General features: G+C 42.3%; 1 protein-coding gene across 35 annotated transcripts in view; it reads left to right on the top strand.

Moving 5' to 3' along the window:
• The window catches only part of Kcnma1 (potassium calcium-activated channel subfamily M alpha 1), a 708,132-nt gene that overhangs the window by 618,439 nt on the left and 63,351 nt on the right, over positions 1–26,342 (top strand). For 32 of the 35 annotated variants that reach the window (XM_078039512.1, XM_078039502.1, XM_078039518.1 and 29 more), the window contains 3 exons: positions 5,197–5,290; positions 18,841–18,964; positions 23,481–23,705. In XM_078039512.1, the coding sequence (XP_077895638.1) occupies positions 5,197–5,290; positions 18,841–18,964; positions 23,481–23,705 (443 nt within the window). Of the gene's footprint in view, positions 1–738; positions 826–5,196; positions 5,291–18,840; positions 18,965–23,480; positions 23,706–26,342 lie in introns of all 35 variants that reach the window. The other 3 variants (XM_005325861.4, XM_078039671.1, XM_078039678.1) reach the window with 1 other exon arrangement.

Consider the following 26,342-nt stretch of genomic DNA (forward strand, 5'->3'; position numbering starts at 1 on the left):
AGAAAGAACCCTGATAGATGTCTATCCTAGCAATTTTGCCCTCATCCTTACCTTCAATTTTAGTCATGTAACATTCATAGCCTGAAAACACACACATACTTTTTACTCATGATGCAAAATACTACACATGACTCTCTGTTTGTTTTTGCAGTATTGGGATTGAACCCAGGGCCTTGTGCATGCTCGCAAGCACTGAGCTACACCCTAGTCCTACATATCATTTCTTCTAAGAAGTGACAAACCCATGACATTTAAGTTAGGCATTCTGATCACCCAGCAAGCTGGCCAAGCCAGTGGCCTGAGATGAATAGCAAGATAACACTGAGGGAGAAGGATTTGAATAGAATAATTATTCTGTAGGATTTCTTTCAGTATTTTTCAGGATATAAGGGATCTGATCCTGCCGCTCAGCTGGGTTTTGTGTGTGTATTTTGGGGGAGAAGGGAGGGGGATCCTGTATATTTCTGGAAATTATTGCAGAAGGAGATGGTCTTCTGAATTTTCACAGATATTATCCCTTCTGACGTTGATGACAAAAATGCAGCAAAAAGAATTTCAGGAAGTCATCTGGGTATAAGAATAGAAATAAATATACCTGCAATTCAGCCATGAGGGAGAAACCTCCATTTTAATCCAAATCGATGATTCTATTCAACATTAAAATTGGTTTGGAACTTTTGCAATTAAAATTTCACTAAGGATTAATTTCCGTTTTCTTTTCTCCTTATTGTTTGGCAGTCAAGGCTGAAGCTAGATCACGCTATCACAAAGACCCATTTGAGTTCAAGAACGCAACTCCCCATTCTCGGCTTGTGACTGAGCCAGGTGAAGGAGACTGGGATTTCTCCCAATTTTTGATAACTGTCCTGCACCCCTCAGTGTTCCATTTTAACAAAACGAGCACAGCTGAAGGAGAGAGATGTACTACCATGGATTTCAGCATGCATTTAGCTTATTGGGCAGCAAAATACCAAACAACAGAAAAGCCATAAAAAACAATAAACAATCATTAAAATGACCCCACCCTCAAACTAGCAGCTTGCTGCAGACTTTGGTCAGAAGCCCTGTTAGCTAGATGGCTTTGTGTTCAAACCACTTTGCATGACTCTTACTCTGAGTGATTCCAGTGTGAAATGACATTACTAATGACCTGCTAAGTGTGTACAGATGTGGATTTCTCCAGATGTGGTGATTAATAACGTAATGGAGATAGCTAGTTGACTCATGTTTACGGGTTGTTTGCCTTTTATTACGTTCCTGAATTTATTTGCTTTGAACTATTTTTTAACTTCAGCCAACAAACTCACCTTTAAGTTTCAAGGGGCTTCATCCCCCTGAATCACACTGGGGAAATGGGGAAGAGGGAATGTGCCCCAGGCTGGAGCTGACCATTGAGTCCATCACATACAGACACTGGGATGTTTAGGAAAGCTGAAGATGGTAACCATTGTCACATTTCACTTCAAGGACCTATAAAGAGACACTGGTGAGCCCTTACTCAGTGTTTGCAGCCTGGCTAGGCAGATATTTCTTTAAAAAATATCTAGTAAACTATATGATCATTTTGAAGTAAGCCCCGAATCCTGGCCAGTGTTTCTGGAAGATGTTGCCTTGCTCTTGCTGGAAAACAGAGAGCTGATGAAAAACGGAATGAAATGTTGTTACAGATGTTCAACTCTGCATTAAGGCTGTTGGAATTACCACCACATCTTAAATCAATCCCCAGAACATTGTCTGGAGGTTATGTCATTGAAATAATGAATCCTCTTTAGTCAAGTATAAGCAAACATGTTAAAACATCATTGTAACTTTAAATTAAACTCCAGCGCAAACCAGGGGATCTGAAGCCTCATTAGACTTGCCTGACATTTTTCTAGCGCAGAGTCTTCCCAAACTGTAAAACTGTTAGATTCAGTGCCTATTAGACAAGGGAGCGCTGGGAAGTTACAACAGAACATTAAGTGTTATACTTAGGGATGTGCAAAAACAAGCCCTTGAATTTTATGAGTACTTGGAGACTGGATGGAGTTCAGCTCCTATAAAAATTCCATGTTAGATTCCTGAACTTGTTTGTGTTTTAAAGAAGCTGGTAAGTCAGTTTCCTTTAAAGGTTCATATCTTCATGTGTCTCCCACTGCATGGAGGCAAGGGAAAAGGCTAGAGACAGAGGTGTATTGCAATTAGCCAAAAAGTAGGTTAAATACGAACCTGTAATGTGCATTGTCATGAAGTAGCGGCCCATTACTTCAACACATTTGTCTTTCATGAAAGTGTGTAAATTTAAGTCTCCCTTTTAATTCCATTTTTATTCCTCTCGTGTAGTCACAGAAGCCATGAAATGAAAATTATAGTTTATAGCTTAACTAAAAGTTTTCCTAGATATGCTTTCTTTATAGAATCCTTATAAAGGGTAATAATTAAATATGGTTTATATCCTCCTTATGAAGAAGAAATCATCCCTGATTCTCTTGTGAGACCTGAGCCAGATGCAGTGGTCTCCATTACACAACGTTCATATACTTAATATGGAGACATTGTCCCCCATCTCTTCAGGGAACATATTTCCAGGCCTCAAGTGCAGGAGGAAAGCTTTGAACAGAGTTTCATTTCAGAGAACAAATTCCAGTTTAAATTCAGTATGATTATGATGGATGATCTCTACAAGTTGCAATGAAAATAAATAGCTTCCTTGCACAGAAGATGGTGTAACCTCGCTACCAAAATGAGCTGTCTCTCTAGAGCTGGCTAACAGGGATTAACTTGCAAGTTCCCCATCTGAAGATCTGTGCAGGTAAACAGCCAGTGACAAGGTATAAGGATGATGGGCACTTAACCAAAGGGATTATCTGTTGAAGGCCTAGTGCCAACAGGGAAGCACAAGGTGAGCAGAGGCATACCCGCGAAGGTGACTTTCTGTCTGTATCTAACTAATAGAGACTTGTTCTGGAACAACACGACCATAGCAACAGCTGGGGGCCTCTGATAAAGCTAGCCATAGAGATTTGGTTGGATGAAAGAGCTTTTGGGGGTATTCCATTGGAATCATAAGGAAACTTCTGTGAAAGGGGACAGAACTTGCACTCTTACTAGACCCGCTCACATGCACACACACAAAGACACATGTTGTCAAGTCTAGCATGCTGACCAACTAATCTAGGTCACCCCAGACACAGCATAACAGTGCAATAATAAAAGGCCCATAATAAAAGGTGACCTTCTATTACAGATGAAGTTGGTGCAGTCCTTTCTACTCTATACTAAGATGGGAAAAGGGTAAAAGCATAGTTACATGTGCACATGCGTGCGCACACACACGCACACACACACACACTTCTACCCCATTATTGCCTCAGATGCTCAGTCCCCTGTCCTGTGAAAGGAAGATGAATTCGGGTCAAGCTCAGAAAGCCTGTTTGCTGCCGAGAGATGCATATCAACTCTAAGTGATTTTTTTCAATACCATTTATGTGGCTTGTATTTATTTCCTTTAATCTTTTAAGTGCTGTTTAGTCTCTGTGTGATTTGCTGTGGATACTCATTTCTGATAAGATGCGATATCCTCCCTGCCACATAGTCCCTGCCTAGAGCACTAAGTGACTGATATGGTCACAGCCTGAGTAGAGCCTCTGGCAGAACAGAGAGGAAGGGAGCAGGAGGTGGCGGGAGCAGCTGTGGGCGTTGGCAGGTGCATTCTTGCCTTTATTTCTTCTGGGGTCACCCTCACCTCACACCATGTTCTTTTTGCCTTTTCCCGTGTCAGCCAGAATCAGGCAACCCTGGATTAATAGTATAGTAGGGGAGTGTAAAAAGTGGGATACTTTGGCGCAAGTCTGGAGGATTGTTGGATCATTATAATATTTTTCAGAATCATGTATCATAACCTACTAAATTGATTTAGTGTCTTCAGGAAAGCACCATAGAATGCATGCTCTTATATGGGTCTTCCTGGATAATACCAAGTAGCTAAGATGGCCTTTACTTGCCATCTAAGACTCATATACTATTAACATATATGAAGCCTTTTTTGCACTGCTAATATTTCTCTTCTTAGCTTTAAGGTAACCTCCTTGCATTCTGAGTTTCAGAAGTGCTTTCTCCTAGTCTGTGTTGCAGTCAACTATAAGAATCCAAGGATCCTATTTTTCCTTCTTGACATTACAGCTTTAGCCTGCATTGTGGGGGTTGGGGAGAGCAGGGCTAGAATTTTGCCGCTGATGCCCTTGGGTGACAGGCTGGGTACACATCTGCTAATTATCAAGCAGCTCTCTTAAAAAGAAGCATGGGGGCAGACTAATTCATCTACAAAGCTTATTAGTGGGTGTCTTTGGGCAAGAGCAGTAGAGTGTGCTGTGTTGTTTGTGAGTGAAGCTTCCCATTGCTTAGCGATCTGTGGTTTAGACATTTGGAAAACAGCCTTTGGTTTCCAGCCCCTTCTGCAGCCCTCCATCCCTGCCTTCCACCGCATCATCCCAGGTATCATTCAGTAGCAACCTCCTCCTCCTTTGATGCTCTTCGGCAACCTGGCTCTCCAGCCTCGCCAATCCCGGTCCTTCAGTCTGAATGGGTTAAGCAAAGACCCAATGTGCGCAGCCGCAGTGCCCTCTCTCTTGGCAGTTGGAGGGATAAGGACCGAGTTGGGCTGGGGATTCTTGAGTCCACATGTGCCAATGTTCCCAGTCACCACTGATTGGAACATTGGCCCTGAAGGCCTTGAATCCTGGCCTCTCCCAGGCTTTCTCTGGTCTGCAGGGATTAGGAACCAATTAAATTGGTTCATGGGGAGAAGCAGCGGGCTGGTAGTTATGGTAGTTATGGATGATTTTTGGTTACAAGAGAACTCATTCGCTTATCAATGTAACCAAAATTAAAAATAACGATTGATGGGTCATATATATGTATTTCAGTATGCAGATGAATCACAATTTTTTTTTCCTTATGGCAGGGCATTGATAAACTGTTTGAGTTGGCTGTAAGTGCATGTTCAGAGGCTGAAGCGTAAAGAGGTGTTGCTTCGACCTTCTCTATGGCTGGCCTCTTTGACTAACACATTTGGTCTTTGTCATTGGGTCCTAAAAGACAGCCATGAATTCCTAGTGAGTGACTGAGGCCTTGAGTGTGTGTCCTTTGATATCTTGCCTGTATTTCACAGTCTGCCCTCAAACTATTCATAATCTCATGAGCTGCCTGTATTTCCAGTTGAAGATGAGCAGCCGTCGACGCTATCACCCAAAAAAAAACAACGCAACGGGGGCATGAGGAACTCGCCCAACTCCTCGCCAAAGCTGATGAGGTAAGAAGGGGCCAGCAAGGCCCCTCTCTGCTCCTTCTCCCCTGCCTGCCCCCTCCCCGCCCTGCACAGGCCCAGCCTCCCTCCCCAGCCGCACAGCGCAGCGGGGGAGGGGAGCAGATCCTTAGATGCCTTCTTAGAGGCTGCAGTATTTATTCTGTCAGCTTGTCAGCAGTTAATGATAGAGCTGAAAAAATTCTGTCATGAAAAACAGTTTGAAAAGCTGTTTGAAAAATACATAGGCTTTAAAGTCTTAGCTGTCACCATGTCCTGTCTGTGTGTAGTTCCTAAACAGCAGTGGCACTAATGACGGCAGGAACCAATCAGAGGAACTCTGTGGTTAGTTTGCCTGTGGCAAGTCTCTTTCTGCTCAAGTCCCTCCGAGGACTGTTTTCTGTACTTAAGGCCATATGTGAGATGTATCATCACAATCAAAAATGAACCTGAAGATTACCTTCCTTTTATCCTGTCGATTGAAATCAAATTTCTGTTAATTGATTTTGACTGATAAAAAAGTCTAATAATCTGTGGACTTGCCAAAGCAAAGTTCAAAAGTAATCCAGTTCTGCTCAGGCTAAAAGCAATATTAATTATGAAATACAGCATGCTTGCGCTCTCTCTCTCTCTTTTTATTCTTTCTTTCTCCCCCTTGATTTCTCTCCCCCTCCCTTCTTCCTTCTTTTTTTCCTCCTTCCCTTCCTGCCTTCCTTCTCTGTTGACCATGACCTCCTCTAAGAAACAGCAAGTAAACCAAATTTTGACAGAGTTCTACAGCTCTTTTTCTCTGTCTGCTCATCTCTCCTTTGTGTCTGTGATTCATCTATCAATCACAGCCCTCACTTCCTCTGACCGCCTGACTCTCTAGCACTTCATTGAAACGGGAGTGATTTCAGGTTTGCACTGCCCACCCTGAATGGTCCCTTCCAGGGAAACACCTGCCTTCCTCACACACTCCTTTTCTCTTTGCTTTGCCATGGGCCTCTCTCCTCTGTTTGATTATTGAAATACAGGAACAGTAATTTTTCATTCCCCACTTTTCCTTTGCATTTTCTTCTCCCTGGTCCTCCACGTACACCAGTCTGGGACATGGGAAGGACAAGGAAGTCCTACTTTAGTGGTGGAGGACATAGGCTCTCCACTAGCTGAGACCACCAGCCCTATCTCCTGTGCCATTATTGCGGTCTCCTGATAGGTGTTGGTTTGGGCTTTCTCTGTCTTCCCCTCCTCTCAGCTTTGCTTGTGGACTGATTTCCATGCCTGTATATAGTGTAGGAAAAGGAATAAAATAGAACTCCCAAGCTTCTCCTTCTTATGATGCCAGTTGTTAAACAAGCATTCGCTTCCTATTTATTCACCTTTAGGTAATCCTCTTATCTAATGCTAATAGTTTCCTCCATTTAAAGACAAGAGAAGCCCAGGCATTTTCCTTTGCCTAAATTTAGAGAAGCAAATAAATAAATAAAGAGAAGTCTGAAAAATCTGAAACCTTTGGAGCCAAATTCCCTGTCCCTGTTTGCTATGTAAAGTATGGCTCATTTCTTTGATCTTGAGTAATAATAATTCTGAGGAGTTATACTGTTTTCATATGCTTCAAAGCTGTGTCAAAGTTTTGCTGCTTAAGGGTACTTCTTTATTCTGTTGGCTCTTGGGTACCAAGATGACAGGTCTCCTGTACGAGGTGGAGGCTTTTTTAAGTCGTAGCCTTCAGCAAAACATCAAATTACCAAATCCAGGGTAACATACTTCTACACAAATGCCTTTCCTGTAGATATATTATACCATATATATTAAATACTTTAGTGTTACACGCTACATTTTATGTGCAATAGAAAGTGATGGTTTGAGGTAGCCTTCGGGGGACTTTTTTTCCACAAGCAGAAAAAGCTAGTGTATACCGTATCAAGTATGGTTTTTACAGGACTTTCTGCCCGAAGGCCTTTGTAAATAAGTAATGATCAACAGATTGGCTGTGGGTTTTTGAAAAGCATGCCTATGTCAGTTTGCATGATGGGGGAGAATTTTCAAAGTGGATCTTGCTTTCATTGCCTGCCGGAGAGGGGCTGAGGGAGGCAGTCATCCCAGGCTGGAGCTGTCTGCTCTGTGGTACATCAGAATTGCTAAACGGGGGTCAGGTGGTGAGCCGAAACTTGCCAAGCTACAGAACTTAGGTTTCTCATGCGGGTGCCTCTGGGCTGCTGCTAGGACCACAGCTATAGTCACCAGGATGTTTCATTCTCTGGGCCCACAGTGGTCCCCATTGTAGCTTAGCTGATAGGCCAGCCCGACAAGTCAAGGAGTCTCACCCTCTCCTCCTTGACTCTGGTTTTCTGTATCCCAGGTGCTCAGCATACTCTACATACTATCAGAGGAGAAAGGACAGAGCCCCTGTTGACTCTCTGCATTTTCCTTCCCCTGTATTGTAGGAATGAAGGGTCCAACCCTTCAGGCCTCTGGGATGCCCTGGAATATCTAGCACTGCCTAGGAGGTCGCTGAGGCCTATATTTTCCTCAGTGCCTCTTGCTGATTGGCAGAAAACAGGGGCTCGCCCAGCTCCTGTGGCTTTCCCAGGTCCCTCCACCTCTTCAACTGCCCCCCTCTACTCTTCTTAGGATAGGACTCCCAGGTCCTATTCCTTGTGACCTTGAAAATCTATAAAAGAAACTAATGACTTATCTGAAGTGGGTTTTTCAGCATGAGTTTGTGGTTCATGGTTTGAAGAGAATCAATCATTCTGATTGTGGGAAGGTTTTAGTGGCCTATGGGCAGTGATAGGAACGGCTCCAAGAGAAACCAGAGAGCCCAGAATGGGCCAAGTTGGGCTTTAATTTACCACCATGCCTTCTGCAAATAAAACAGGCTCCTGTGGAAGGGTTTCTTCTACAACCTCTGTGGAGAATTGCTTCAGGGATGCTCCACTAATGGTCTTCATGTCCCCTTTGTTCTGCTATCATGCTTCCTCTGGTCTTTTAGTGTCCCTTAATTCTCTGCATGGTCATTAGGTGAACAGCCTTGTTTTGTGTCTCTGGATGCTGAGGTAGTGTGATTTTTAGTCATCCTGACAGAAAACAACCCTCACCACCAGACAGAGCCAAATGGCAAGTGTCTGCGCTCCACGCCAAGCACACGCGTGTAATGATGGATAACCCTTGGCTCCACACCACTGAGGAGGAGTGAGCCATGGAGGTCCCCAAGTCCCTTACTCCATCAGACTATTATCTCTCCTCTTTATTGGTCAATTAATATGGAATTCATTAAGGAGTTTCTCCTAGGTTTCTACCTAAATCACCACGCACCTGTTACCTAGTTCTCCCTACTCAGTGGGTTTGTACATTGCAAGGAAGCAATGTCTTCACTGATGTAAGGCTCTGGAGGGAAAGGCTTGATCTCCAAGTGGCTAAATGAAAGGATTATTAGCTTGGGGCCTAATAGATTCCATTTAATGAAGGCTCTCGGGCTGGAATTGTGACTCAGCGGCAGAGTGCTCGCCTAGCACATGCGAGGCCCTGGGTTCGATCCTCAGCACCACATGAAATTAAATAAATAAATAAAAATATTGTGTCCAATTACAACTAAAAAATAAATATTAAAAAAAATGTTCTCTAGGACGGACGTGTAGCTCAGTGATAAGATACCTGGCTAGCATGTGGGAAGGAGGCCCTGTGTTCAATCCCCAGCACCAAAGACACTCTCTAGGAAAGAAAAAAAAAATGGTCCACTGAATGCCATTTGACTACAGTTAGAGCAGATCCATAGATTTCTAGAATCCCCATGCAGGATCACATTCAGCTTATCCCCTGGACCCTTCAAGGAGTTTTATTCACAAGTTTTTCTTGGGTGTGGAGAGTATTTCTCCAGAGTATAGATGGCATAGAGTACATACCCAGGTTCAAAGAAAACCCTAAAATGCTGTGCACATCAACTGCCGCTTCTATTCCCTTTCTTGGATGAATTTCCACCCATCTAATGATCAGTGAGAGCCTACTGTGTTCAAGGTGTTATGGAAGGCCTTTGAAGGATCCAACTAACATAAGATGACTTAGACCCCTGTCTTCAGAATGGTGATGGTTCAATGTTGGAGATAGATAAACGTATACAGCAAAATAAGGTGAGAATGAGTATGAGATCTGTTAGCATGGGCTGAGAGAGAAAAGATGGCATTAGCTCTGGTTTGTGAGGCTGAGTTTGGTTTGCAAAGGAGGTTTCATTTAACCAAGCCATGTAGGAGAAAGACATGCTCTGCTAATGGTAGTACCTGCTCTGGTTTATGGTTTAGCAGGTGACAATCATCATCCCAAGAATGTGAACCCATTGATTCTGAACCACAACTGTATGAGTAGGTATTATTCTTCACCCCCTTTTACAGGTGAGGAACCTGAGGCACAGAGATGGAAATTTCAGTAACTGAAAATAAGTCTTCATTAGGAAGATGGAGGAAATAGGGGAAGTGCTACAATAAGTGGGCTCAGTGTGGCTGGAAAGTCCACACTGGGGAGGCATCACTAGAGTTGAAAATGTCTGAGTTTTCTGGCATCCAGTCTTGAAGGTTTTGCCTGTCATAGGCATTAGGGGAACATGTGCAGGATTTTGATGAAGCAGTACTGCAATGTTTTGTGAGGATGGTTGTCAGCAGGGTGAGAATAGATCTGGAATTCCCCCATGAAGGCCTTTCTGAGACCTTCAACACAAGGTGTGACAGAGAAGGCCCAGGAACCCCAGCCTCTACCAAGCACCTGTGCCTTGAGGATTTGCTATGGAGTTGTGGACCAGGCCTGGGTTGGAGAGTTTTCCCAGGAAGAACACATAGAATTCCTGACATCGGTCTTGAGGCACAACATAGAGAAGCATAAAGCATAAGGCTTTATGCAGGATGTGTCAGGTAGATAATTTACACAGAGAGTGAGCTCTCAGCTGGGCCATCGAGGATAAGTGACCATACCCCAAACAGAGAAATTGCACACTTTGAGGAGAGTTGCGTGTTGTGAGACCCAGGAGCTATAGACCTTAGTTTCCTGAATGGGGAAGGAAATAAGATTTGAGAAAAACAGATTATCCTCTTGGGCATCAACTGATCATTAGGCGAAATAAACTCATCTTCTTGTTAAGTCTCATTCCCTCTCTTTTGACTCATACCTTTCATGGGGACTTTTTGTTAGAAGCTCCCACATCAGAGCCAACCAGTGTGACAGATTCTGGTAATAGAAAATGGCAAAATGGCCTGAGCCAACTCACAGTTGAGGGCAGGATGCCACCCTCCCAAGTCCTTCCCCTGGACAGAAAAAGACGGAAGGCAAGGACAGCTTAGCTGAGTAAATTCACCTCCTAATGCATAAACTAATAGCATATGACAGTCCCCCATGGGACTGGAGGAAATCATGGGTGTCGTGATACAAAGGCATGGGTGGACTTGACACAGGTCCTTGGACAAGCTCATGCTCATCAGAGGGTCATTATCTTGTCATCTTCTTTCAGAAGCATCTTGTATAATCTCCTGTAGGACTGAGGGACATGTCACTTCTCTGAGGCTGTCTCTTAAACATAAAGGCAGTAATTTACTTCTTCCTCCAAGAATGGTGGATGCTTAACAAGAAATGATGTATTAGAAATAGGAAACAAAAATGCAATTAGGTGTCGAGAAGCTGTAAAGGAGCTTAGTTTTGCCAGGATGGCCAAAGCCTGGCCTGAAGGATTTGTTAGGGTGTTTCCAGGAATGACCATCTGGTGGGAGATGGGGGCAGAGTGGAGGGCAAGGTGTCTTAGGGACAATGATCGTTATCAGGATGGATGGGTGCAGCATTGAAGGATTGAGTTAAGATAGGAGCCAGAATCCTGAAGTCAGGATCCTTGCAAAGTAGCAGGAAATAGTATTCATTTAGAAGTCAAAGACCCCAAGAATGGAGCAAATCCAATTGGGACCCAAATAGTGCTGCACATCCAAATGTGAGCTCCCTTAAGGGGGGCATCTGAGACATGATAGAATCTCCACTGTTTGGCAAGGCAGAGAGTCACATGTGTGGCTTGACTGTCTTAAAAATTGTACTCAAGGACATAGGGACTAGATTCCAGGTTGTTTTCTTTGCAGTGGAAGACGAGATAGGGAGAAAGGAGGATAAACACTGCATTTTGATTTTCAGTGTTGCACAATACAAGTACTACTATTTAATTTGCTTATTCATGAGTATTTGCTAATTAGCTCATGGACATAGAGGTCAGCAAGAGAGTCAGTGTGTAGCATTCAGGTTAAGAATCTCTATGGAGTGTTGACACAACCCCACAAATTCCAGAGTCACCTAAAGTCAGACAGGCAGCTTGAGTATGCATTTGTCACCAGTTGTTAACCCTTCCTTTGCTTTGCAGAGTCAGTGCTGGGGTGAGGCATGTAGGGAGTCTCCTTACATTTGCTTGGGCATATTTTCCTTCCTCCAGTTCTGACCTTGTTGATTAAAACCATAGCCTCCTGTCCTGGGTGATGCTGGCAGTTGCTAACTTTGTAGAATTTACTGGAACCACATAGATGCTCCTTTTGGACACAATTTATAGGGTGGTTCTCAAAAGTTAGCATGTGTCAGAATCACCTGGAGGGGTTTGTTAAAACATTGCTTGCTGGACCTCACCCTGTGGAGCTGCTGGTTACAGAACGTGCATTTCTTTCAAACTCCCAGGGAATGCTGATGTGACTAGTCTGGGGTCAGCTTTGAGAGATCATCCCTTTAAAGCATCTGAACAGTGAGAGAAACTTGAAGTGATAGGGTCTTTCTCTCAGAAATGTTCAGATTCTGCATTGGAACACAAAGTAGTTGCTTTATTAAGACATCTGTCTTGACTATCATTTCCATCACATAGGATTCCTCCCTGCTGATGGTTATAGCAGCTGGCTCCAGGCAGCCTTCACTACTTAGAGAAACAGTCTCTTTTCCCATCATGATACCCTCTGTTAGGAGGACTATTGTGTGGCCTAACTCAAATACAGTCCCTCTATGTGAAAAAATAGTGCAAGAGTCCAAAACAAATTGTCAAAAGGTATCAAAAGTGAATGGATTCTCACTGGATGCATTTTCTGATCTAGTAAGTCTCTATTGACAATTTTAGAGTGTTTAGGCCAGGCATGGTGGCACATGCCTATAATACCAGAGACTCCAGAGGCTAATGCAGGAGGATCATGAGTTTAAAGACAGCCTCAGTAATGGTGAGGTGCTAGCAACTCAGAAAGATTTTTTCTTTAAATAAAGTACAAAATAGTGCTGGGGATGTGGCTCAGTGGTTGAGTGCCCCTGATTTCAATTCCCAGTAATGCCTCCTGCTCCAAAAAAAGAGTGTTCAGAGACTGGCAATCATTAAGATGCACCTTTTGTAAGTTTGGTTGTTAACTGCACAATTACTGGGACCTCCACTGGATTCTGGAAATCCATGGAAGTGAAAAGCACAAGATCCCTGCCCTAAAAAAACTCACACCTAATGGATGAGACAGCATAGTACTTCTTATCTCTGAAGGAACATCTCACACTTTTATAGGAGTCCTGAGGAAAGGAATTAGCTCCTATCTGTGTCTTTGAGGATATTGGTTTTTGATATAATAGATGCTCAGTAAAATTAGTATTGGCCACTTAAATAAAGACCTGCAGAGGAATGATAAATTCCCCTACATTTTATAAAGCTTCCCATTTCCTAGAGAGACCAGGGTTGGCCTCCTTCTGGGTGGGATGCTCACAATGACAGAAATGGCCTTATTGTGTAATGAAGCATGAGGTCAGTCTCAAAAACCAAGCAGGGCAATGGTCGCAGTTCTCAAACCACTGTGTAGCTTTCTTCTTTCATAACTCTGGTTGGTTGGTTACTTTTATTTGAGTGTAAATTTCTGAAGTCCAGCATTGAACCTGGGGCCACACAACTGGGATTTGCTGTACTTGCCTGTAAGGGGAACCTCTTTAAAATATAATACTGCCTTCCTCACAGCAGGTTTGCTGGGAAAGGGATTTGTGGTTTAGCTTTAGGCTGTTGTCTTCCAGGCAAGCTTTTTGTGTTTCTGCTATAGCAGGGCATTTAGTTCACTTCCTGAGATTAATTGATGGCAAGTGGCAAACCTCTAAACAAGGAAGTCAGGCATGCTTAATTTCTAGATGCAGACTTTGGAGATGGGAGCCGAGATGCAAGGCGCATAGATATAAAAAATTTAACTCACTGGGGCTTCTCAGTTGTTATAAAGTGGAGAGGGGGGTAGTATTCCTAAACTTTAGATGTTTGGCACCTGACAAGGACTTGCCCAGTTTTAATTGATTTTTGAAACTCTCCTTTTCCCCTTATCCTGACAAGGGCTCCTGGCATAATCTTCCACTGATTTTTCATCAGGTGCAAGCAGTGAACTTCATAAATGCCCATAAGGCTGGTTTTCCTCTTTTTAGCTTATTACGCTGTGACTTGGGGTTCTCCAATGGACAAGCAAGGAGACTTCTCCCCTCTTACAGGTGAAAGGGTGTAGAGTGGTGCAGCAGCCTCTCCCGTTCGAAGCCTTGCCTTTGCTCACCTTGTGTGTCACCTGAGCAGTGTTACTTACCCACTGATTCCCATCCATATACATGAGTAGATAACAACAGAAATTGTCTACACTGTTACTGGAAAAGCAAATTACAAAATGTAAGTTTTAGCACAGCAACATTTGTCAGGGTTCAACTCATGGTTTCTCTTTATCATACTAGCCATAGTAGCAGCCAGAGTCATAGTAGGAACTCTTAATTAAATCTTAATTATTGAACTTCTCTATTTTGCTTGCTTCCTTTCACCAGTCAGAACTATAAATACATGAATGAGTCATAAGCTAAATATAAATAATAGTATCAACAGCAACAATAATAATACCTACTTTTTTAAAAAATATTTTTAGTTGTCAATGGACCTTTATTTATTTTTTATTTATATGCAGTCCTGAGAATCGAACCCAATGCCTCAAACATGCTAGGCAAGTGCTCTACCACTGAGCCACAACCCCAGCCCTAATACCTACTTCTTTAAGACATGCTCTTTCAAGTTCTATACTACATGCATGATCTATCTTTACTCATGTAATCTTCAAATTGAATGAATTATGTACGTAAGTTGGGGCTTAAGGACACTGCTGGGGAGGGCAGGGACATTGTCCAAACTCTTTAAGGAAGATACTGTGTATCTCTGACATTATTTCATGCGTTCCTAAAATGATGGTAGTTTGTGTTTCTCTCGTAAATGAACAAGTAGGACCTGAGGTTAAGAAGGGCTACAGGAACCATCATCCGAGGGCTATCTGGTATATGGTGTCTGTTTTTCTGCAAAGTAGAAAATTGTGTTAATTTTCTGAGAATGCTGTAACAAAGTACCACAGACCTACTGTTTTAAACAATAGGAATCAACTTTTTCACATTTCTGGAGGCTGGAATCCCAAGGTCAAGGTCTTTGCAGGGTTGATTCTTCTGAGGTTCATGAGGAAAGACTCTGTCCCAGGCCTTTCTCTTTGACTTGTAGAGCTCTATCTTCTCCCCATACCTTTACATGACCTTTCCTCTATACATGTCTGTCCAAAGTCCCTCTTTTTAAAAGGACACTGATCATATTGGCCCACCTCACTGACCTCCTCTTACTTTTTCAAGATTAGATTGCAGTACACAATCACATTCTGGGGTCCTGAGGGTTAAAACTTCAACATACAAATTGTGGCAGAGGACACAATTCAGCCCATAATAATGATAAGGCAGCTTTAACTCGCTTTAGAGAATTTCTATTATTCTAAAATAAGGCAGCACTTTGGAGAAGTCAAAAGTGACAAATGGTTACAAATTACTTATGGTGCATTTTAGAGGAGTTGGGGATTACTATGTGAGTTGAAGAAATAAAGTCATTATGACGTAAAAGGCAATATTGGTCCTCAGTATTGGTCCTCAGTTGCAACCAAGTAGTCTTGGATTTGCCTGGTAGTCTCTGGAAGTGTTTCTCCTTGGCATCCTGGGACCCATAGATATTGGAATGCCTCGTTCAGAGGTCTGTGATCCTTCTTCCCATGTGCAGCAACTGCCTGATTCCTCCTGGCCTCCCCTGACCACAGCAACATTACTTGGTATGCCGAATGGCAAATGCTTGGGCTTTCTTCTATGAATGTAAACTCCAGAATCCTTGATTCAGAAGCAGAAATCCCTGGAGACAGCTGACTCTTTAGTCCCCACCTGTGCTAGGGATCTCTCTGTAGCATAAGTCAATGTAAGGCACTTGTAGTTACTACAGGAACAGACATGGTAAAGAAACGTATCCTGCTTGGCCCTAAGTAATCACGGATTCTTATGTGGCTGGAACAAACCACTTTCCAAGCTCCCTCCCAAGGAATGTAGGGCATTATTCGCCTTTTATGGAACGATAAAGCAAACAATCTTCAATGCATCTTATTGCACATCTTCATTCCAATAACCTTTCATCTCCTAGTCAGTGCCTTCTAGTTTTTTGCTGCTCTGCAGTGGTCCAATATGTGCAAAATCCTTCTATTTCTATGCCCAACAAGAGCATACTGCTTCAGACTCAAAAGATCTTCTAGGCTCACCCAACATTTGTAATTAAATGCCCACGATATCCCTAGCTCTCCTGCAACATCTCAAATGACAGAAAACCACTTGCTTGGGAAACAAATCACTTCACCTTTGAAAGATTTCTAATTTGATATACCTGAGTCTTTTATTCCTTAGGTTAGGCAATATCTAACCCTAGTCCTAATAGCTACTGGTAGATCAACACCAAAGTATGCAGAGTTTCCTCCTCACCTTTCAAAGCTCAGATGAAATGCTACCTTCTTTGAGAAACCTTCCTTGATGCTTCTCAAAAACCAGGTAACAAACAGCTTCTTTCTTGACACTGTCATATCTTGGAGGTTACTTTGTGATAGAACTTGCCACAGCATATCTTAATAATTTTTGATTTATGTCTTTTTTCTCTTGCTGTATTGTGAACCCACCTTTGACTAGGGCCTCTGTCTTAACCCTTACTGCATCTTGCATTCCTGGCTCAGAATAGGGGATTCATGTTTATTGATTACTTTGCTGATTAAAGAAAACAAAGTTAGAATTCCAGGTGCTATGGCTGGTGTGAAAAGGAAATATCTATGTTCAGGGAGTTTTTTGATGTTTCTCAGATCAAGTCCACTGGGGGAAATCCTGGATGATGTATATTTAAAGTATCCAGGCCAGGCTGAGAGATTGGCGGGGAGGATAGATTGCAGCCTAGAGTACCTCTGTGACTTACTGGATACTTCTGGATGTTCCAGTGCAAATTGTGGCTTGTAGCCCTGTAATGTCAAATTTTACCTGGTTCCCCCAAACCTCCACCCCAACTAATGAAGCTTGGCATTCACTGTCTTTTTGTCCTCTCATGAGAGTCAATCAACTGTCAGGTTATTCTCACTACTTTTCTAAGATGAAGGTTATAGGCCACTGTCACCAAGGAATGACTCCTTTCTAGAAAGAACCAATTGAACCAAACAAAAATGCATCTTCTCTCTCCTAAGGAATCTATTTTTTGAAAGAAATTTTTGTTCACTTTCTGTATCATTGTCTTTATTATTGATATTATATGAACCTAGTCCAGATATCTCTCAAACCATGAATGCACTGGGGCAGGTCTCACACCTTCTTAAGATAATACTTTCTACCCAGCCAATAAGTAGGGCAAGATAATTTGAACTTAGTACTTTATCTTTGAGGCAAGCTTATTAAGATTCTCTTGTAATTGGAATCTGTTCTTCAAGCTTTGGGAAGGGTTCATTTTCTCCACCCTCTTCTCTGGGGGAGCTGCTCTCTACCTGCCTGTCCCATAACCTGACACAAATGGCACTATTAAAGATTTTTCAAGGATAAAATGAAAAACCCTCAGATTTCGTTTTCAACCTGATCTGTGATCAGTCCTTATCAGCAACTGCCTTTTTATTTTAGCATTTTTTACTCAGCTCAGTTTGAAAAGCGGTTGTTTACAACACCTCAAGACCTCCCAACAACCTGGACATTGAGATGCTCCTCTGAATTGGATTGTTCCACTCCTTGGAAGATTGGATATGACAGTTGCTGTAGTCATCTAGCATGTTCGTTGCAGGACTGCCTCATGTGGTATTTGTCATTTAGTGTAGCCTAAAAGCAAATTCTCAGGAATTAGTAAATATAGTAAGAGGGTTTTCGCGTCTTATGTGGGGATGAGAAGCATATTGGGAGGGCCAGGGTGGGTAGGTATTAAAGAGCTTTGTGCCAGTTCTTTAGACCATATACAGATTGCTGCCTCAATTTCTATATTCTAGACATGTTAATGAGAAAGAATCAGAGATTTCCAATAGAGAGACACTAAAATATGAATAAAGATTATCTTTTGATGCTTGAAATAGATCATTTTAAAGGCAAAATCATTTTTCATTTAAAAAATTTTTATCTTGGGTGGATAATATGACTCAGGAAGATAATTTCATTGAAAGGACAGTGTCTTAATTCTATGTGTTCTGTGTTGTAGAAACCAATGATGATTTCCATACTGAGATGCTGAATTGCTATCAGAGTAGAATCATGGGCAAGGACTGGGACCCAAGATGCGGGGCTTATTTCTCATGCTGCAAGCCTACTCCACTGCCTGATTTGCCTGTGATTCTTAACGTTGTCAAGGAGGCTCTGGCAACTCACTGGAGGGGCAGCCTCTGTAGGAATATTCCCCTTTTCTTTCTGCAAACTAGGGAAGAGAGGGTGAATGGAGCCCTGAGAATCTGAAACAAGTTCATTACAATGCACCTTAGCTTGAGGCATTCATCCAAGGGATGCTGCACTGGGAAAAAGAGGTGGGGGTGGGGGTGGGGACCATCATTGGACAGTGAGTGCAAATACAGTTGTCAAGGCATGGAGCGAGGGTGTTGTTTAGTATTGAAATCATGTATTCCAGATGTGGGCATTTGGTAGTCAATCTGCTCTGAAGTGACATGCTGCTGAATCTTTAAAGGGCTTCAGCCGGAGAGAGCAAAATCTGATTGGGCAAATTGCTAAAATATTTAAAGTGCAGCCTGTTAAAGCTTTTACTGCGAAGAGCATCACGTCAGAAGTTGTAGTCAGAAAGAGCAAGTAATTGGCTTTCCATCCTCATGCCAGTCAGTCAGCATGAGGCTCTATTCCTATTCCTTCCTCTTCATTGCCGATGCTAATAGCAACCCTTTGGGGTACAGGTGGGGGTGCACATGGTGGGGAAATTTATGGCTGGTAAAAAGAAAGAATGGGGGGTGCAGTGGCCCTAGAAAGGGTAGCCAAATCCACAAAATGGCCTGAAATTTATTTAAGAGTCGAAGTGCAGGAGAAAGACGGAATTATTACCTGACAAATTATCACCTGACTGCACTTTGAGATGGGTGGTGGTGATTTGAGGCAGTTGTCTTTCAAGGGACAGGTTCTGCCCGCAAGAGGAAGGCTGTCAGTGACAACCACTTCCTCCACATCTTTTATCTCCTCTGAGATGTAACTCAGGGGACACTCTCCATTTATAATTTATCACCTTTTCCACTTAGGTTTTCCTGTCCTTTTCTCCGCAGGCATGACCCCTTGTTAATTCCTGGCAATGATCAGATTGACAACATGGACTCCAACGTGAAGAAGTACGACTCTACAGGGATGTTTCACTGGTGCGCACCCAAGGAGATTGAGAAAGTCATCCTGGTGAGTGAGGGACTGTGAAACCCAGGTCATCACATCTGCTTGGGTACTATACTTAATAGGGAATGAGCTCCTTCTAACCAGATAATAGAATGACACAGTCGCTGGTCTTAATGAGTTTTGATGAGTCCAATTTCAAGCAGAGAGTGAAGCAGCTAGACCACTAATCAGAACACAAGCAAGAGCAGGACTCTTCAGTCTCTGAATATTTATTAGCTCATTATAATAGTGGTGATCATGTGCTGAGGGTAAGGTATCATTGGAGGCAAGATGTGCATCATTTCTGAGGTCAGAGGCTGCCTGTGCCATCTAGTAGCTACCTGGCTCAGAGCAAGTCAGATGGCTCTCTGCACTTCAGTTTTCTCATCTGTAAGAAGATGAGGTAAGAATGACCCTGACTCAGAGGGTCATGAAGATGACATATGACTGTACAAAGTGACCTGTTGTTCTATCTGTTATTATTATTATCATTATTATTTTTAAATGCCATAATTTAGCTCTGAATCTTGCCCATGTGATTATTGTTCACAACCATGTTTATACCCTTGAAGATAAAAGCTTTGCAATTGGTGTTCCTCCTTAGCACTTGATGCACATGGGCAAGTGCATTTGCTGGTGACAGTGCAGAACCATGGTCCACCTTGGGGAGGCTGGGCTCAGAGTCCTGCTTCATGGATGGCTCATGAGCACTTCCATAGCAAGAATGGGCTGCTTCTGTTCTGGCCCAGATTGTCAGCATAGATAGCCATCCATTCTACTCTTGGCATTTGCCCTATTAATAGCTTTAGGTTTAATGCACACATTGGCTTTCCTAGAGTTGATTGTCTTGCTAATCCATGAAAAATGGATTAATAACAAGAAGGTCAGAAAGAGAGGTTCTTTCCTCCCAGTGCTGCTAATCCCTGGATTGCTGTGGGACCCCTCCTTTGTCAGACAAAAAAAAAAAAAATCCTGTCATTTCTGACGTCAGGGCCAACTTTTCTTCACAAGGACTATTCTAGGTCCTCAGAATGGCTGTGGGCTCTAATTCACTAGATTTTTCCTGTGTTTTGTCTAGTGTGTGTTTTCGCAACTTAATTATAAGCGAGCAGTAAGAGCCAATACAACTTCACACTAGAGGCTGTCTTGGAGGTGCCAAGTCATGAAAGTCAAAATTCTCAGTAAACAGCCATTGTGTAGGTCACCAGGAGAAAATGGCTCTAACCACAAAGCTGCTTGTGCATTTACCGTCTGGTGTTGTCTCCACCACACTTTACCTTGCTGGTCTAAAGTCAGCCTGGTGTTACCCACCTGTAGCAAATCCTAGGCTGGATGCTCAATCTGGAATCCAGGGTTTTAATAATTTGCCTAGATTTTTCTAAGCACTCTATGTTAACTGACATCTGATCAACATCCCCTACTCAAGAAAAAGAGTTGAGGGAGATGAATTTATTTGAAAAATAACACCACTTAGCAGAACATTTATAGCAAGCCTATTATGTATTAAGCACTTTCTTTTTCTGAAGTTATAATATATAGAGCTTGTATTCTAGTGGGGCAAAGAGAAGACCACCAAATAGACAAACAAGTGCATGATATTATTTCAGATATTAATAAAGTGCTATGAAGACAATAAAGCAAGATCCTGGGCTGTAAATGGACTTAGAAATACTATTTAGACAGTATGATCAAAGGAGCCTTCTCTAAAGTAACCCTGAAGTAGATGAGAATAACAGAAGGGCCACCTATGTGAAGGTGCTTTGTGGTGGTATTTACTCATTGGGTGTAGGACACAAATGACTTTGGAGATAAAATATATATGAGATGGTCACAATCTTGAGGAAATGATCATCTCATTAGAGAGAAGATCATATAATCAGAACAACCTATTTAACCTGAGAGATATCAGGCACAAAACGCCATTCAAAACTATAAGAGAAACACCCATATGTGTTTAAGTGGCCAGGAAGGCCATGATTGGGCTTGGAAGAAGTTTAAGGCTATGGAGGCTTTGCATTGGGCATTGAAGAATGCAGGAAGAAAACAGGATGCACAGAGAACCATATGAGTAGTTCCTCTAGTGGGGCTTAAGCTTGGCAGCATCAGATTCTCCAGGGCTGAGGTCCAGGGATGTGGATTTTTAGTAATTTTTCAGTTGATGTTGCTACAGCACATTTGAAAATCATTATTTTGATCCCAGATCTAAGCTCCTTGGGTCAGCATCTGTGCCTGGATCATTCTGCATGCTGACACCTAGCTCACCTCCATATTCTATATTTCTAGCTTCTATCCAGGACCCAGTTTGTAATCCTTTGGCTTGTTGAGGGCAGCTAACTTCCCAGATGAGCTGGACAATTAAAAGTAATTAGGAATCCCATCATAGCCTTTCACAGACTGGTGGACTCTCTTCCTGCAGTACCCAAGCACTGTACTTCCATGCAGCCCAATAACCAGTTCCAGGTCTTCTCCTGAAGCAGTGGTAGGGAATGTGAGCTCCCCGGGGGAGGGGGTTCTCTTTGTTCACAGTTTATTAGGCATTTCTTACAGTTTGTGTCTCAGGTTTCTCTGTCCTGTTGCAGAGGGAAACCAATAATGGTGACAGCCTCTACTTTATTCTAACTATCAGAGAATGAAAGCTAGCTTCCTCCTTTCCTTAGGGGTTACTATAATAACCCTGACATTGTCGTGAATTGCAATATTGGCATTTAAACAATCAATACACTGGTCAATGCTAGGGATTAAATCAAGCAGAGTTTGATATGTGCTGTGGACATTGATATGCCTCCCCCAAGGCATTGTAAGCCACCTGGGGCCATCCAGGCATGCAGTGGGTGGACAGGGAGGAAGGCAGGAAAGATGGGAGTCCTTGGACTGGGAGAGGCAGAGAAGGGCTCACAACTGGCCTCCTTGTATTATCCTCTTTGCTAGCTTGGTGAGTAAAAAGGTCAGCAGTGGCTACTCATTTACATTTTCTAGGAAACTGAGGTTCTCTGCAGGTGGTGTTCTTTCATTGGTTTCCTTTGTTAGTACAGAGGTAGAGTTGGAATAAGACCTGTCCTCTTGCACTTACTAGTATCTTTAGACAACTCCTTCCTTCCTTTATTTATTTATTTTTGCTATAGTGCTGGGAATAGAACTCAGAACCTTGAGCATGCTAGACAAGTGCTCTAGCACTGAGTTACAGCCCCAGTCCCTCTTTAGATTCTTTTATTAATTCCTTGGGGGTCCTTTTGTGTATAAGGTAACCTCTCCAGGAACCCCCCTGGAAGCCCCAAGTCAGCACACTTTTTCTATAAAAGGTCATATAATGAATGATTTAGGTCTCACAGGCCATAGGATCTGACACAATTGATCAGGTCAACTGCTGTACCATGAAAGTAACTGGACAATACCTACATGTGTAAGCTTTGCTGTGTTCCAATAAAACTTTATTCAAATTCAGATTTCATATTATCTTCACATGTGATGACATATTCTTGTTTTGATTTTGGTTCTCATCCATTTTGAAATACAAAAATCACCTTTAGCTCAGTGGACATACAATAGCATGTGGTATACCAGACTGAGGCTGCCAGCCAGAGTTGTCAGCCCCCTGGCTTTAGCTATCACATTCTACCTAGTTGTTATGACCATATAAGACACTTCACTGATAAATCTAGAACTCAAAACTCAAATTTCTCTATCTGACCCTGACAAAAATATCTATTTTTGCCATCATCTGAGCAAGAGAACCTGAAAATGCATCTAATTATATAAAAAATTCCAAGAAACCTAAGACTTGTCTTTCCAAATAATAAATAGTTCTTTTCCTTCTTAATGTCCTCCCTGAAGATCATTATGAAATATCTCCTGCTCACATTTATGTATGGCATATCTTAGATCTTTTCGTCAAGAGGATAGTGATATGTGTGGGTGTATGTTTACATGTATTTATTATATAAATACATTATGTACACAAAATGCAAATTATATATGTGTGTATATGACATATGTGTGACTTTGATGAAGTAAAACCAATGGCTGTATTAGTCAGTTTGACATTACTACAAGGAAATACCTGAGACAGCTAGCTTATAAAGGGAAAATGTTCATTTAGCTCACAGTTTTGGAGATTCAGTGTCAAGATTGGGTGGCCCCATCCATTTGGTCTCTAGTGAGGGTGGGTGGTGTGTGGTGGTGCCTCATGGTAAGAGTGTAAGTCAATGACTACACCTGGAACACGAGCAGAGTAAAAGAGTCTGGATGTTGCTAGGCTTGCTGCTTTCACACTGATTTCAGGGGAAGTCAAGGGCCCTATGAGAGCTCCCAATGGGATCATACCTGAGCTACCTCACTACTTGCTGGGCTCTAACTTCCAAAGTTCCCCCACACAACAGCACTACCTAGAACCAAGCCTTTCATCACAGTGGGCCCTTGGAACCACACCCAAACCAAGCAATACCACATAGTAAGCACACAGCCAATGTTCACTTTGCATGAATGATCTTTTTTTCTCTCCTTGCAACAATACTCTGAAGTATTCTCTCCAACACTTTTGCAGACTCGAAGTGAAGCCGCCATGACTGTCCTGAGTGGCCATGTTGTGGTCTGCATCTTTGGTGATGTCAGCTCAGCCCTGATTGGCCTCCGGAACCTGGTGATGCCACTCCGTGCCAGCAACTTTCATTACCATGAGCTCAAGCACATTGTGTTTGTGGGCTCCATAGAGTACCTCAAGCGGGAATGGGAAACGCTTCATAACTTCCCCAAAGTGTCCATATTGCCTGTAAGTCCAAGGTTGCATTATTGATGATTTTTTTCCCTTCTTTTTATTCACAAAAGAAAATCTCAGATGGATATGATCGTTGTAGCTTTGATTCTGCCTCTGCTTCTTCATCTGGGTATGGGCCCCAGGATGCAGCCCTTCCCCTATGCCCTGCCTAGGAAAAGCCAAACCCTGGGAGACCTTATTAAAAGGAATATGCAGCCAAGTTCAGTCCCTCATCAGGGATGAAGTTTAGCTGGTGTCATGTGTGTTAACCGTATAGGTGTCTAAACACTCTGTTGCTCTTGTCTACTATACACAACTCAGAGCACTGAGACATGGTGATTTACAGTAAGAATTTAGAATTATTTATAATTATTTGTGTCATTTCAGTTATGACATTTTGGCCTTTCACTTAATGCTTAGAGAAACCTTGATCATACCTCCTTCTGTTTCAGACTACATAACTGAGTTCTTTATTTCTACTCTACAGAAGTTCAACCCCTTTCCTGGGCTACCCCTATCCACCATATGTTCAGAAGCTCAGCAGTGATTTTCATGGCCATGTGTGTATGTATGTGTGCAAAAAACAGGGTGTTTTTTGTTTTTGTTTTCTGATGATTGAACCCATGGTGCTACATCCCCAATCCTTTTTATTTGTTTTTGTATTATGAGACAAGATCTTACTAAGTTGCTGAGGCTGCCTGGAACTTGTAGTTACTCCTGACTCAGCCTCCTGAGTTGCTGGAATTATAGACCTGCACCACTAGGCCTGGCTGCATTTGATATTCTTGACTGCAAAACACTAGGACCCTAATCTACAAGAAATGACTTAGTGTGAGGATCTGGGATATGTGATTTAGGAGTCACATAACTACTTCCTAAGCTAATCAATATATTTTCTACAAACTTTCAAAAAATTATAAAGTAGTCTGCTTTCCAGTATTTGAAATTGTTGTCACATCACAAATTCATGAAAATATTATTTATCCTCCAAATGTTTTTCTTCTGTTTATATCTCTAAACCAGTGAAACATGGATTTCTCTACATGTCAAGAGGTCTATATTTTCCTCTACTTTTGAAGCTGAAGTCCATTATTTCTGAGATTCCATAATCTCAGAAATGTGGGGAGAAAGGATCCAGTGATATATTTCATTAAAGAATACATGAGAAGTATGTATTCTTACATAGCACACACACACACACACACACACACAAACACACACACACACACACACACACATATATATATATATGAAGTGCCCCTTAGAAGCCATTATTCATTTTACAAAATATCTGGCACAGTAGGTTTTCAGTAAACATATATTAGATGCAGAGCCCCAAATTGATGGCCTTAGTGAACTAACATAGTTAAGGATAGTCCACTATAAACAAACAAAAAGTCACAGGCTTAGAGGAACATAACCATATACTTTATATACTTGGCTAATTTCAGAAATATGTTAGATATGATATTTCTATGATTATCATCATACACATTCTGTTCCACATGGTCTCTTGACCTGTAGGAGTATCTTTGTAAAAAGGTTATTATTTTACTGGGATGTGTGTGTGTGTGTGTGTGTGTGTGTGTGTGTGTGTGTGTGTGATGTTTTATATTTGTGTGTGCATGTTTTAGGTATATGTGTTTCCTTCTGTATGCTCCCTTGTACACATTTCCTCCCCTGCCTCTGGACACATGAATGAGCTCTCATATTTTCAAATCTTTTTCAAACCCTATAAAATTTAGTATACCAAGCAAAGTAGATTTGTACAAAATGGGCCTTGACCATAATGAGGACTTACATACATACACTGTTTAAACAGTACCTTGCATATAGGGCCAGCTTAGAGAAACACAGAAATTTTCTGTGTATGTGATTTGTATTTCTTGTGGTTTGGAATCATGTGTCTACAACTGCCCAGGGATTGTCTTATATCACAATTACTGCTGGATTCCCTACAAGGTGAAAATTTAAAAAATATGTATGTAGGCAATTGAAGTTTATGCACTGGCAAAAGGACACAGGAAGTCAGCAAGACTTATTTTCCACCAAGATATCATAGGAGAGGGCATTTTCCTTCTCTTAAAAGATTCAGTTTCAGTGCCTGGAACCACTAGCTTTCCAGCACCCAGGACACTAAATGCCTGTCCTCCCTGGTTCCACTTTGCAGTGATAATTGAGCGACAGAGAACAGAACCATGACCATCACTGAGCAGGATGGGTTCCAATCATCAGCCAGATCCTATCTTCTCAAGGTCACTTCTCTAGGAAGGGGGACAAGAGAAAGACATCTGCAGATACATGCAGCAGGAAGCAAGCCCTTGCCCTATGCAGGCAGTAATTTGAGGGCAACTGGGGTCTCCGTGTTGGCAAGGCAGACTCTAGACTCAGTCTGGAAGACCAACGAGGCTGATAGCTGGATAGAAACACCAAAATGGTGCTCCATGGCTGCTGTGGAGCTCCAATATGGGCTGGCCCAGTGAGTTTTGCTGTGGCACCTCTGGAGGACACAGAGCATGTAGAGATCATGGCCCTTTCCTTTTTGTTTTGCCTTGGTTGCCCCCCAGTCCTCTCAATCCACCTTTACCTTCTAGATCTGTTCCTTCTCACCCCCGCCACTGTCTTATGTTATTCTGGGATCTTTTTTTAAAA

Source organism: Ictidomys tridecemlineatus, chromosome 1, assembly GCF_052094955.1.
Source record: "Ictidomys tridecemlineatus isolate mIctTri1 chromosome 1, mIctTri1.hap1, whole genome shotgun sequence".
Taxonomy (NCBI): domain Eukaryota; kingdom Metazoa; phylum Chordata; class Mammalia; order Rodentia; family Sciuridae; genus Ictidomys; species Ictidomys tridecemlineatus.